General features: G+C 41.5%; 1 protein-coding gene across 3 annotated transcripts in view; it reads right to left on the bottom strand.

The window, feature by feature from the left end:
* The window catches only part of PDXK (pyridoxal kinase), a 54979-nt gene extending 40462 nt beyond the window's left edge, over nt 1-14517 (bottom strand). For 2 of the 3 annotated variants that reach the window (XM_075773370.1, XM_075773380.1), the window contains exon 1: nt 14074-14517. In XM_075773370.1, coding sequence (XP_075629485.1) covers nt 14074-14166 — 93 coding nt within the window. In that variant the 5' untranslated portion in view covers nt 14167-14517. Of the gene's footprint in view, nt 1-9047; nt 9068-14073 lie in introns of those variants that run through there. The other variant, XM_075773391.1, reaches the window with a different exon arrangement.
* Nucleotides 14518-14737: the final 220 nt, after the last annotated feature.

Genomic DNA, 14737 nt, shown 5'->3' with positions numbered 1-14737 from the left:
AAATCTCTTGCCTGAGTTTAGAGCAACTGTCTCTGCAGAGAAAACATGTCCTTGCAAAGAGCCTGAGAAGCAAGGAAACATGACAGATATTACAATGTTATTTTAAACTAATTTTAAAAGAGTATATTATCCTCAAACCTTTTAGTGTATGCACTCATCCTCCTGGTTAAAAAATAGCAGTTAGTGCTACTGAAGGATTTCTCAACTAGATGCACTCTTAATCAAGATATGGAAGTTCTAAAGCATGAGAAGATCATCACAGTCTGACCTCCAGATCTTTTTGTATTTCCAAACCCTTTTCTAACCATTGTGCTGTCATTTAAAGAAGTAGAAGGAAGAAGTAGATGGTCTATCATCCTGCTATCTTAAACATAGCACTACTACAGATTTCAGTGACAGAAGACGTGAAAAATAAATGGTGTTTCAAATATTGCATATTCACCTCCTTAAAACATTAAAAATACAAGCCTTCATGGAGGCCTGTGAACTGGACAAGTGTTACACTTATGTGGAACCACATTATCAGTAAACAGTGACAAAGAAGGGCGGCCATCACTCTGCAAAGCATTGTGCTTCAACTAGTATCACTTGAACTCAGCTCTAAAAAGCCAATGTCCTGTTCCTCATACACACAGCTAGACCAAGACACAGGTCCCTTCCCACCACCAAAGAGCTTAGGGAATTTATGCTGTGCAGAATTGATTGCACTGCATTATATGTACTCTATCTGTGCGCTGCCATGATCTCTACAGTACAGTATAATATGTCTGGTCTTGTACTTCATTTTTCAGAACACAGACCATGCCACCTGCTGCTGCAACAACTGCAACAGACACAAACCCCCGCCATTTTTCTCCACACGTTAATGGTTTTTTATGGAAGCCTTCCAATATACTCAAAACAAAACATAGGGTTTAATTTTCAAAAGTTAATGGAAGCACATGAAAAGCCATGGGGCTGTACAGAAAAGAAAAAGTCCTCAGTTTCAAGAGCCAGTCAAGCTTTCTAAGTAATGGGCAAGAGTTTTGGTTTGTATCGTTTAAAGCACACAGTAGCACTTAAAAAAAAAAATTAAAAAAAATTAAGAGCAAATCCTACATCTCTAATATATACACACAAAATAGAAATAAACACACAATTTTTGATTAAGCTTAAGAACATGTGAAGTTTATCCCAATACAAACATCTTAACCATGCTATGAATCTTAATTAACATACTTAATAATCGCCTAATTATGGTCTTACTCCTTTGCCTCCACAAACACCGTTAACATAAGGAAATTCAACAACAAGGTGAGTTGGCATAAGGCACTTGAATAAATGGATCTGGGCCAAACCCAGAAGCTAAAAGCAGACAGGTATACTAAGAGAGCGTATCTGGTGCCCCATGCAAAGGGAAAGCATCTCAGAAGTATTAACCAGTAACCCACCAGAACTGTATGTACTGAAAGCAAAGCAGATGCCCTGCTCAGGACTGCACAAGGCACATTGATTATCTTCCACGGGCCTTTATCTGAGAGTATGTGACAGCAACACAAAACCAATCAAAGGCCTGAAGAGCCCCGCTATACGACAATATGTTCTTTCAGAGGACCTCCCTCCTCATACACATTTAGATCACAGCTGGCTTTATTGCTATTAACAGGACACACATACGGCAGGCCATACATCAACAGGAAAATTACTCTTGTAGCAATGTAACACTGACAGATGCATCAGGACAAAAGTTCTATAGCATAAAGACATATATAAACAAATGGGGTTACAATTGATGAAGAATTTTCAAGAAATATTATGGTAAGTCCCCAAACTGCTGACTTTTAGCAAAGCATGTATACAACCCACAGACTGAATTAGACAGTAATACCTGTATCTGTCTACAAAAATCATGTATCACATAAACCTAAATCATTCCATCCCGTCCAGTTTTTTTAGAGATCTTAAAAATGAGCTCAGTTGAAGTCATTAAGAGAGTTAATTTTAATGCCACAGTTAAAATTACCCTGTCAAACAAAGTAATTGAGTTTTCTGGGGTTTTTTTGCTAAGTAATGGCAGCAATACTTTCCAATAAGAAAGTCTGTATATCAGGCCATGAAACATTCTATCCATTGTATTACAAGTGGTTTGCACGTATGTCCTGATGTTTATGTACCACAGTTTGTAACTTTACCCTACCTAGCCATCACTGTAGTTCCAGTGAACATCATTGCTCCACAGTATTCCTCTGGACATGAGAGAGAAGCATATTTAAAAAGGCTTAATTTCTGTAATCAAATTAATTTGGAGGGGGAGAAAGAGAAAGGATTTCCCATTTGCAGCTTGCACCTCTCACTGTGTGCCAGCTCTTTCACTTAATTGCATCTCCTTCCATTCAATACTGAATCAAAAAACATACATTGTACTGGGTGTAGAAAATGAGAACACAAATTCAGTTTGAAAAAAGGAACTTGGAAAAAAGAAAAGGCATGTTCTGGCAATTAGTGAAGCAGGCATAATTGCTGGCGTGGGTTGACAAACCAAACTGAAACTGCTATTGACTAACCCAATCTCTTTTTTCTCTTTCTGAGCTTTTAATAAACCATACCAAGTAGATCATGAGAACTCTGTACGTATAATATCGCTGTATTTTAGTGTGGCATTTGACAAAGCACTGCAAAGAAAAATCATTAAGATATCAGACATATTGTGCCAGGATAGAAATATAAGAGCAAATAAACTAGCTTAGGAACATGGATCCTGGAGATATTGTTGGTGATTCGTTAATTTGGAGTCAGGTACCAAATAGGCCACTTCAAATTCTGAGGTTAGAAATAGACAATTACAAAATACAATAAAAAAAAATACAGCAGATGACCTTGAGGAAAAAAAAAAAGTTATTTCACCAGTACAAAGACAGGCACAGGAAACACGGGAAAGGCTATAACAGATATAAAAGAATAGTAATTGGATAGTACCAGATACTTGTTAAAAACAAGAGAGCTTTATACTCTTTCAAAAAACCTACAAAATACACTATATGAACATTATACAAACAATATACACACACAAAAAATCAAGATTGTATGGACAAACTACCTGGTTAAACTGTTTACCTTCACACTAAAAAAAAAAAAAAAAAATATCCCTGAAACAGTACAAACCACCATGCCTTTCCCTACCTGAACCTACCTTTCACCTCAACTTTCTTGTAATCTCAAGTCAAACTCCACACATCTCTTAAACTGTTTTATTTCCTTCCCAACTTAGCTTTCCAGTTACAAAAGAACGTACATGAGAGGAAGCTAGGTGTGAAAGTCTGGGGTATTTTATATATGCTGCAACTACATTTATTTGATGCTTCATTGTTGTTCTATGGCCACAAGTTCTCAGGTCCAACAATAACTAGCCCAACATCAGCAAAAACAAGACAAGATGATCACTTCGGGTAGCCTAATGCCCGTTTCTTGAGTGACACTCCCTTTTCACCTCTGTTCAACTGCATACCAATTTCCAGGACTTACAATCTGACTTCAGCACTGGACACCACAGAGGATACACTAAAGACTGGAGCAGAAAACAAATGCTTTTCTCTTCTCCCAGAGCAGACTCCAATTTTTGTCAAAAGTGCTCTGGCAAAATTGGTACTTACTGAGAATTTGCAAATGGGTTGATCTAGCTGTAACATCGTGACCATCTGAACAGAAAAGACTGGAATAGCCTGAGACTGCAGTGAATTTGTTCTCAAATATTTTATTTCTTGATTTTTCTGAAAAGGCTCACAATATAAGTACATATCTGAAACATAATCAGGCCACATTCAAGATAAGGATAATAGTGCCTTAGACACGCTCCTCCAACGAAGCTTTGGAGACACAGGAATGCTTCAGAGCAAATACCACCAGGTCACTCAGTTTTACTTTCCACCCTGACAGACTGATTAGCATGCATTGTTAACTATTCAGTGCAAGATACTAAGATGACATAAAATACATGCCTTTATCAAAATTCCCTCTAAGCCGTTTTGTTCAGCAGTAAGAAATTCCTTGTTCTCCTTCATCAGCATTTTTTCATAGGCAAACAAACAGCCTCTTGTGCCTGCAAGACGCACATGCTCATTGCCATTACTCCATGCATTGCACCAGTTCAGTTCAGAATCGACCCGACTGCAGAGTCAAAAGATTTGTGGTATAGCTGCTCTATTAACCTTCCTATAGGCAGGAGGTCATTCCTTCCATCTGGGGTGGGATCAAGCGATGGATCTGCAAGACACTGATTTGTAAAGACTAAGGTAATGAAAGACAAGGAAATAACAGCTTCTGTTTCCTCTTTCATTCCTCCCACTAAAGGGCAAACAAAAAAAAAGAATGAGGTGGTGCTGTGGGTGTCTGACTGTCTTTCACCCAAGAACTACATTCCTGCCCCCATCCTGAGACTCTGTTTACTGTTAGGTAAGAGTGACTTTAGATACTAATTTCAGATGAAGAAGTTGCAGTTTGCATATTCTTTTGAAGAGTTATCAAATCTGTAGGTTCACTGCAAATTTCAGATTCATCATCTTCATGCTGCATCCTTCTACACTTGGATGTAATTTGACAAAAACACCAGACTTGTCACTGCAAACTCCTGCCAACTGGAATCACGCACAGTGATACACAAGGAAGTTTACAAACACTGATTAGGAGAGGCAGACAAACACAGCAGCAATAGTTCCAACAGGCATGGACTTAATCTATTGTTCATTTTAGTAAATGAAATGGGATGGGGGGAATTCCACAATGCATTCTTTTCCTCTGATTTTTATTTTTAATCCTGCTGTTCGTATTTTGGATAGCTAGCTCTCTAACCATCAGTGCACTAGCAAGGCATGGCAAGCATGCTATGTACATCTAAGGTGGAGTTACCCTAGAAGAAAGAGATTTGTTTCATCCAGCACATATGTTTTATTGGGCTTTCTTAGGTAGACTATGAATGGATACCACTCTCCTTCCAAGGCTTTAGATGTTAAACTGCAAAATACAGATGCTTGTAAAAATGGAACAGGAAACAACTCCCTGAAAGAGATGCCACATTATGTAAAGATCACACCGAGGCCACCGCAGGGAAAGAATGAAGCTTCCAGAGAACAGTTAAATGTCTCACCAACTCCTTCAAAGCAAGCAGATGTCTTGGATAAGAGCGTACTTTGAGGAATGTTTCCTTCAGCAGATGCCAGATGCAGGAGCCTGGGGCTTGCTCCTGCTCTGGCACCTCAGTTATGCCAGAAGAGCTGTCTGTGGGGCTGTGTAGGGAAGTGACTCACAATATAAATGAACATTTTCTTCTTTTCCCTCTTTGTCAAGTTATTTATAAACTGGACAGCTTCTCAGAGCAGTTTACCACATGGCCTCACAAAATGACTTTCCTTGAAGAGTTGAAGTGGATGGCAAAATAGCGCAGGTGGAAGAACCAGATGGTGGTGGTAAGGAAAGAACAGGAGTTTCTCAAGCTGACTTTGCTACTGAAACTAGCAGATTGTGAAACTGTACCCTAGAGGATAGGTGACAACATAAAATATCTCAAATTTAAACACTAAGTTGACATATATTTGTTTGGTTGTTGTAGGAATGAGCGGAGGCACCATGTTACTTCCACTAACTACAGTGAGAATAGAAACAACCATCTCCAATACAAAGCTACCAGCAATATTTGACTACAAAAGGAATGAGCTGTGACAATGGTCGTAGCTTGTGCTGGTCCACAAACAGCAACAACAAATAATTCATGTGCTGCAGGAAATACTATCCCTGCTGGCCTCAGTTTTAATAATTTTTAAACATTCTTTTCCATTTCTGTCAGCTGCTCAGTGTCTGATGGTTTCCACAGGTAACATGGTACCCAGCCCTATGACACAGGGGCTCTATTCTGCCAGAACAGTGAGAGTAACCATAGTGAAGGGCTAGACAGGTGGAATAAGAGTCTTCCTTCAGCCTAAACTTGTTCAGTAGTACTCATCACCCAGAACATATACTTTAAAACACATGAAGTTACACAGATTTATAAAAAATACACTTATATATTTTAATTTATTAGATTTGGCTGAATTTTACTAAATACATCACCATAAACCCCTGCATATAATTCTGAAAAAAAAACCCAGTATCAAATTTTGATAATTTAGCCAACATTTTTTTCTGTTATAACTTATTTTCTTTTTCTTTCCTCTTCCAGAATATGGGGTCAGAATTACCATGTACAGGAGCTATGAACAAACACAGTAAAATTCAGGAAGAAAACAAATAATTTAGTGTTAACAATAAATAAATAGAGAACTATTAAGGAGAGTATTAAAGAAAAGATACTTTGCTTTTTTAGCTAGCAATCTGCCAAGTTAAGTAAGAGAAAAAACGTTGCCTTACTCTGATATTGTGGGACAGACCAGCACTTCACTTCTTTCGCAGTTTCAAGTATGATGACCTAATGAATGCTATTCTTGAAAGCTGCCATGGATTCCTCCCTTCCACATATTAATGTCATTGACAGCTGTGTCATCCTTGCTTGTGATTTCCACACAGATCCTCTTCTGAGAAGTAAAACATGACTGGACCCCGCAGTGGGGACAAGGGAAAGAGTTGCAATCAGACTGGAAAGGTTTTGCTGGTCAGGAAAACCATTTACTTCTGTTTTCAGAAGCAGCTGCATCTACAGATCACAAAGTGGCTCTCCAGCTTTTGCTTTGCCACAGAGGAGACTCTTAATAGTTTTCAGTATGTGCTCTAGCATCTCCTCGGTCCCACACTTCCCTCTGGCAAGAGATGCTCTGCATTCTGAAGAGAGCGAAATTAAATCACCATGGAAGGATTTCTACTCAGCCCAAACTAGTCTATATGCTTAAAATTTACATAGGATGACAGAAGGTGAAGCGAGGGGTTTTTTGTTTTGTTTTGTTTTTTTAAATGAACCACATAACAGGTTTTGGTATCACAGTTCTCTCTCTTGCTCTATGGATAATTGTTCCAGATGTTAAGGGAACTGGAGCTCAGAGGTGTCACAGATGAATTAGCATCAACAAATATGAGTCCTGAACAAAGGCTTGAAAAAATTCAGGTAGCTCAGCATAGCCAAATTTCAGTTCAGTAATACTTTTTTGCTATGACAAGTTACCCCACTGCTGCCAAGCCACAAGATGATGAACTAGCCTGGCTTCTGTTAGGGCACATATTATCTATCAACATGGATCTGCTTGGCGTGTTTCAAATTTTATCCTCACCAATTAATTTTTTTTTCCTCTGTAGATTACTACACAGCTGCATACTCTATCACACATAGTAATTTCAGAAGAATGGACAGTTTATGTACCAGGACTAATGTCAGACTCCTCACATTAACCTTGCTTCACCAACTCAAGTCTGTTTTCCACACAACACAAGCAAGTGCAGTAGAACTTCCACTTGCATCTTTTCAGCCTAAAGGGGCTAAAAATACCTGCCTGGCATGTGTTCAGTCAGCCATGGATAATGCTGTATCCCTTACTTAAAATGACTAAATACACTCTTCAAGGAAAGTTGACCATCATTTTGGATATAAATAGAAAAAATGAAGAGAGACACCACTTTACTAAAAGGGAGATTTTAGAGAAGTATCAGTAGCTTTGTACATCACATACTTTTCTCAGGTGTATGGCTGTACCATCCTCATACATACAATTAAAGACTCACTTCATTATTTCAAATTATACTTTTTAAGTTTATTTCAGTACATTTTAATATATCAATTAACTTTAACTTGAAGCTCACTTTTTTCAGAAATCCGATCAATATTGACTCTGTTGTCTGTCCTTTTTTGTTTATACAGGAAAAAATATTCTCTCTACTATTTCATATGGCGCAGAAATAAGACATAATAACTGCAAGAATTCAAATGATCAAAAAAATCTAAGGCTTAAAGATAGAACATAAGGCCATTTCCCAATTAAAAAAATGCCTTAAGCAAGTAAACACTTGCTACTGAGTCTCTGCGTACACAATATTCTTCATACAAACAGTGCAAATCCACCTTCAGGCAAGGTTTTCCAGTCCTTCAATAAGATTTGCAATTCCTTGATGACTCCATTTATTTTTTTCCAAAGAAAGTGGGTGAATTGGGGTAAAGCAATTTTGCTTGCTCTGAAGTAAAATATTTGCATGTACTTGCAGACACCAAATGGGATCCTCCTTAATCTTTCTACTTTGCTGTGTTGTGTTAGATCAAAAGATTACATTTATGTCCGGAAAAAAAAGCTACTATTTCTTCACTACAGCACACACTCCAGTGTAAGTATTATGTCAAATATCAGTCTATGCATCTGCATAGTTCCAATTTTCACAATATACCATGAAAAAGTTCACAAATTGTAATAATAATTAATCACTGTAAATATTTATCATCTCCTTTTAAAAAAGCTTAAAATGGCAACTGGTCAGTGATGCACACTGCAAAATAAACTTTAATGCATCTTAAAATGCTTTTTTCACCTTTTAAACTGTAATATACAATCAACCTGCAGGAACATCCCTCAGCATTTCTGTATCTTCATGACAAAAGATTATTTAACAAGTTGCCACAATTAAGTGATTTGTAGGAACGGTTATGGATACTACTATCACACACTTAGACTCAATCTCAGATGATGACCGTTCAGTCAGCCCCACTCTCTGTTTATCAGAGACTCTGCTTGCAATTTAGAGCCCATAGCACATCAGCAGTCCTAGCTGCACTTCTTTTAGGCAGGTTGAAATTACTCTAATTTTTCAAATTTATTATTTTGCATTAGTAGTTTAAAAGATTTCTGTAAAAAGTTTGTAAAGAAATCTAGGATCTCTTAGTTTACAGTGCTACACAAACGTAAACTAGTACTGTTAAGTGAGATCCCAGTATTTTTCGCAGTTCTTTGCCTCAGTCTAGTCTGTCTTCAAGCAATGTTAAGAGCTGGAAGAGTGATGACCACACACACCACCCTTATTTTATTTTTTTAATATTTTTTTTTTAATTTCATGGAGTTTTCCACTTTCTTGTCCTCTCTCAGACCTGTCCTACTCCCCTTCCAGCTTACCATACAGGTCGAAAGTCCACCTCCTACAATCTTCTGATCAGAAGTTCAAAGTCCTCACAGTACATCAGAGCTCCTGGAGGGCCAGAGCCACCCTTTCTTCATAGGAGAGTTAATCTGGACAAGCACTTCGGGGAAGTTCTGGTAAAGCCTTTTCCTAGAAATCCAGACTGCCAGGAATCACCTTGTTAAGACCTTTTGGATTACAAGTCTTTTTCAGGGCCTCACCTTGCACATGGTATTCACCAGATTTCTGCAACTACATAGACTGATATCCACATAACAAGAAAATGCTGTTTACATAGCTATGAATAAGCCTTCCCAGAGGGGTCAGGAGTTTGTTTGACTGTTTGTTTTAAACTCCTCTGTCCCTTGTTTACGTTTCTTACAAGAACAAAAACAGAGGCAAGGAAGAAAACCATGCTTCCGCAAGCTCCATTTGAAGTATGAATCTAGAGGCACAATTCTTGTTTCAGATATGTAATTTAGAACAATCTTTGGGTACTACAAAGAGAAATTCATTCTTTTATCTTCGTATTTATTTTTTGTTTAAAGGTTAGGCTTTTTTAGCCTTTGATCTGTAACAAAAATAAGGGCTAGCCAGTAGGAACATTTCTTACTGTTACTCTGTAAAGACTTCTGATTGATTCATCTTTCTTCTGACTCATATAATTAACACAATAGAAGTAGGTTTTGAAAAACAGAACAAGCAGTCATCTTATGTGATGCTCGTTATCTCTCTCTCTTTCTGTACAATACTTAATCCATTTGACTACACTGTTCAACAAAAGAAAGAAAGAAAGAAAGAAAGAAAGAAAGAAAGAAAGAAAGAAAGAAAGAAAGAAAGAAAGAAAGAAGACTTAAACTTTTTTACTAGGGCAGTGGATAATCATTAAAGATAGGGTGATAATGGTTTTGGTCTCAGCATATGAAAGCAAATTATACCCTTGGCCTTGAACAATGCAGTTCAACACTATCCCTAAATATCAAAGAAATTACCTTCTGTGATGGCCAAAGTTGTTTTCCCATTTCTTTTACAATTAAGGAGGTAAAAAATGTAGACTTACTGTTTCTTTTGCAGGAGAGAATCACTGAGGACTAGTTTAAGAATGAAAATCATCTACCCTTATTAATACCTGAACAGACAACTATTTACATTCAGCAGGAGAGAAAAAAAAGAAAAAAGAAAGAAAACTACTGCACAGATTTCAAAAGGCCATCTTATCCTGAACTGTAGAAGCTGTTTATGGTGGTATCCTACAATTCAGAAGACAATTTCATTCTCTAGACCCAAATAATTAATGATATTTGGCCATGCTTTTAGCTCCATCTTCAAGGCAAGCAGATATAAAAGGAAGTCAAGAATTAAATATTCAAAACAGAGACAAGATTTTCTCAAATTCTATGAGTATTAGGGCAGACAAAAAAAACCCCAAAAAAACCCAAACCATAAATCATGTTCCATTAGCATTATCAAACAAGGTAAAAACAGAAAGTACAAAACTCTTTGGATCTCATTATTACCTACACATAAGCAAAGATCAAAAGTTTCTGGCTTGCAGACAGGAGTATAACCTAGTTCAGTGACAACCTAATGCCAATGTCCAGTGCCCAGGTGAAATCGGCCAGGACTTTGCTCTGTCTTTTCCTTGCACTTTCAAACCTCTTTCTTGGAAACTCATAGAGGTCCAAAGGACTGAACATACAGACCAAAATACTCACTCACAAGAGCTGATACTATGATGGGTGTAGTATATGAATCTTAAATTTACCTGCCTATCAAAATTTTCCTGACGGTCAGAATAAAGTACCTCTGCAGAACAGAAATGAGTTTGCCCTCCTGTATTCACTCTGTGGTTTGAGGAGGACTGTAACTTTCTGCTTGCCAGTACTGTACCCTTTACTTATTGCAACATTCTACCTACATAGAAGGTGGGGCAGGAAAGGTAAGTTAAAATGATATTTAAAATTAGCAAGTAAGAGATCCCTCTAAGGAAGAAAACACATGATAAAAGTAATGTTGAATGGCATGGTGAAAACATACATGTTTATTCTATGTCATAAAAACTATGACAACTCTTAGTCAAGTAGGAGAAACATTCTTTGGTGTTTTAAAACAATTTATCTGACTGACAGTGGCAACTCCCTAAGTTAATGTACACCCTACTGCTCTTCCTCTCTTAAGGGCTGGTATCATTTCCTGATACCAAAGCTGCTCAGGTTACATGACTGTTAAATAACTTATGACTATTTGAAAAATAACTCAGAACCACTTTCAGAACTTTTAAAGAGATAGTAAAACCACCCAAGTAAAAACCATTTAAACTCTTGACAAGGCAGAATTCAAAGTGCTGCTGAGGACAGTTAACTTCCTGGCATTTTACTACCTGGAAAATCCAGGTGCATGTTTCCTCTAAGACCTATTAGTTAATCTAGAATCTCAAACTACTTAAACAAATGTATTTAAACCTGAAATGGTGTAAAGAGTTCTAGCACTTCTCACTCAGCTATATTACTTCCATTATTATAACTGCTCTAATATATGGTCTAACTCTCTTGTGTTGTGTTTGCTACATAGAAAGCATTTACCACGTACTTCACAGAGAAAGTATTTCCACACACCTACTTTTAAAATACTTTTAAAATACTTTAGCTTTTAGTGTAAAGGAAGCCTGACAAAGCAAAACCAACTGGTTTAAAAAAAAAAAAAGACACTAAAGAGCTCTCTGCTGTGCACATTGCTACGCTGGCTATTGCTAATAAATAATAATGTCATAGACTTCCACCAAAGATCAAGCCATTCAACCATGACTGATGTTTTGCAGAAGTCTGCAAATAGCAGGTGAAACCAAGTCTGGTTTTCTGTTTGGCTGCTGCTGTCCAAATGCAGATTCCTGAACTGTTCTGTCAGGATTTCAGTCCATCAGACCTCACATGCGCGCGCACACACACACACACAGATCTGCATATATCTTGCCTTGCAAACTCAATACTGATGAAGCCTCATTTAACCATTATTGGTTCGGAAGACTAAAGTAAAAAAAGAGAATGGGAAGTAACATAGGCATGCCAGATTTGCACCCATTCTCAAGACTAGCATCAGGTTTCATTTTTTTTCTCTCTCTCTATATATGAGACTCAGTTTTGTAATTCCTTCCCTTGTTTCAAGGAAACATAAAAAAGGAAAGTTTCACTTGGTGGCAAATTGCTACATCTGATGCTCTAGCAAAACCAGGGTTTAAATAACTTTCTAGCACGCACAGCTTCATTAAGGGTTGCCTACTTAGGATTTTCAAGTACAGCCTGTAGTGATAGGAGTTCAGCTGTTCCCCAACTATCTTTCTCACTCCCGCCCCAGCAACTTCCTGTTACACTGTACACTGAGGAACATCACACAGCGGGAGCATAACAGCCTCCTAAACTGAACCCAGCTACAGCATCAACAGGACTTTTTAACTATCGTATTTTACAATGTCATAGTCAAGGAACTAGAGACACTTTACAAGAACTGATTTGCCAAGTCATACAAGAGACCCATGCAGAGGCTCATACGCCACAGAAGGGTTCAGTTACAGAAGAGTAGAGAGCCTTTGACCCAGAATTAAACATAAGACAACGGTTTAAGAGACTGGAGATTTCTGGAATAAGTACTACTGTGTGCCCTTCTGCTACCACAAAAACAGCTGAGGGAGGTTGGGGGGGGGGGGGGGGGCAAAAATGTAGAGATCATTCTGTTACGAAAGGAGGGACAGTAGGCCTGCAGATCATGACACCCTTTCAGGCCTGGGTCTCCACATACACAGATTTTTCCACGATACATGGATTTCATATGTATATCACCCTTCACCATATACTAATTCTCAAGAGACATGGTCACATTATAACTGGATGGTGCTAAGGGGGTGTGATGTTAGCTTGTGGCAGGCCTGGTCTCAAGTGCATCATTTATCAGAGTATACCATCTCTCGTATCTAGTCAAATGAGATTACACCATTGTTTGTTAAGTACCAAGAGAACCAATGTCACAACACACTGTGTTCTGGCAATGACATTCTTAGACAGCGAGCTTCATACAGCCACACATGTGTCAAGGAACAAAGACCTCTTGACGCTAAGGCCCCAAATTAGCCCCTTACAATACAGACACTGCCCAAGACAGAACAGCGAGACGTGCAAAGGCTCACCCCAAAGCACATGGATGTGTGACCTTAGCAAGCAACTCTGAAGCCAGCACATCACAGCCATGAAGACCAAGATCCAATTATACCCTCAAGCCCCGGGCCATGTAAGCTAGTTTCTCCGGTCCAGGCTTGTACAGTCATTAAGTGGTCCTTATACTCTACTACAGCTTCCCTAGATCCTCAGAAACCGAGGGGTGGGGGTTTACCCGGCTCCACCACCCACAAGGCTTAGCTTTGTACCGGCACACCCAGCCCAGCTCCCCGTCGCCAGCACGGGACACCCAAACCCAAGCCGCGTACGCCCGTTAACAGCAGCGCGGACACCGCCAAGCAGGAGCGCCCGGCCGATGCCGGAGCACATGCCTCGGCGACAGGCACGGGCTCCCGTTGAGCACCGCAGCACGAAGCCGAGCAAACCCACCACAAGAGCGCTCCCCTCACCCCCCCATCCTTTTAAGCCCGCTCGCCTTATCACAGCCTCAAGCCAACATTACGATAGAGGGAGCCGCGGGCCGGGCCGTGCGGCGCGGAGCCGGCGGGAGGCGCAGCCGCACCGGCCCCGGTTCACCGGAGTGCGCGAAGCCCCGGGACGGTCACTGCCCCCGGCTTCCCCGGCCCCAGCCCCGCGCTCTGGCACTTGAAAGGGTACGGAGGGCGGGCTGCTCTCGGCCATCCCCTGACCTTACCCCCGCTTGGCAGGAGACGTCCGCCCGCCCCCCGGCCCGCCTGCCTGCCGGAGCCCGCCGGGCAGCCCTGCCGTCACACCACCTGCCCGGCTCCCCTGGCCGCCCCGCAGAGGAACAGCGGCGGGGCGGGCGGCGGCGGAGGGCCCCTCCGCGCCCGTTTACCTGCAGGGGAAAGGTGGCCGCCTTGTTGCCCACGTAGCCGCGGACGACGTGGCTCTGGATGGAGAGCACCCGACACTCGCGCTCCGGCTCCATGGCTGCGCTGCACCACCCGCCCGCGCCGGGCCGAGGTGGCGGCGCCGGGAGCAGGAGCGGGGGGCGGAGCGGGGAGAGCGTCACGCGCTCGCCCTCCCCTCCTGTCACACACACCCCCCGCCCCCCCCCAGCGCGCGGGAGACGGCGAGCGCGCGGGCCCGCTGTTGCCCCCCAGAGGCCGTCAGCCCATCGAAGCGGAACCCTAATGGTCGACTGCGACCTCACTGCCCGGGAGAGGCAGCCGCCGCGGCGGGGATGGGGGGGCGCGGAGCCCACCGGCGGCACCTAACGGCCCCCCCTCCCCCGGCTCTCTCGCTGCAGGTCCCGCCGCGGCTTCCGCCTCCCCCCCCCCCCCCCCGCCGTCACGCGGCGCGCGCCGTCACGCGCCTCAACGGCCGTCCCTCCCGCACTCGGCGGCGCGGCGGGCGCCGTTGCTGTCACAGGCGCCATCCCGCAGGGAGAGCGGCCCCACCGGCCGCGCCTGCCCCCCGCTGCCTCAGCCCTCCGGCGAGCAGGGTGCCGCGGCCCCTTACCCCCGCCCCGTCGCAGAGGGACGGCCGTGCCCTACCGC

Source organism: Balearica regulorum, chromosome 1, assembly GCF_011004875.1.
Source record: "Balearica regulorum gibbericeps isolate bBalReg1 chromosome 1, bBalReg1.pri, whole genome shotgun sequence".
In the NCBI taxonomy this organism is placed as follows: Eukaryota; Metazoa; Chordata; class Aves; order Gruiformes; family Gruidae; genus Balearica; species Balearica regulorum.
This window is presented reverse-complemented; position numbering and strand designations above follow the sequence as displayed.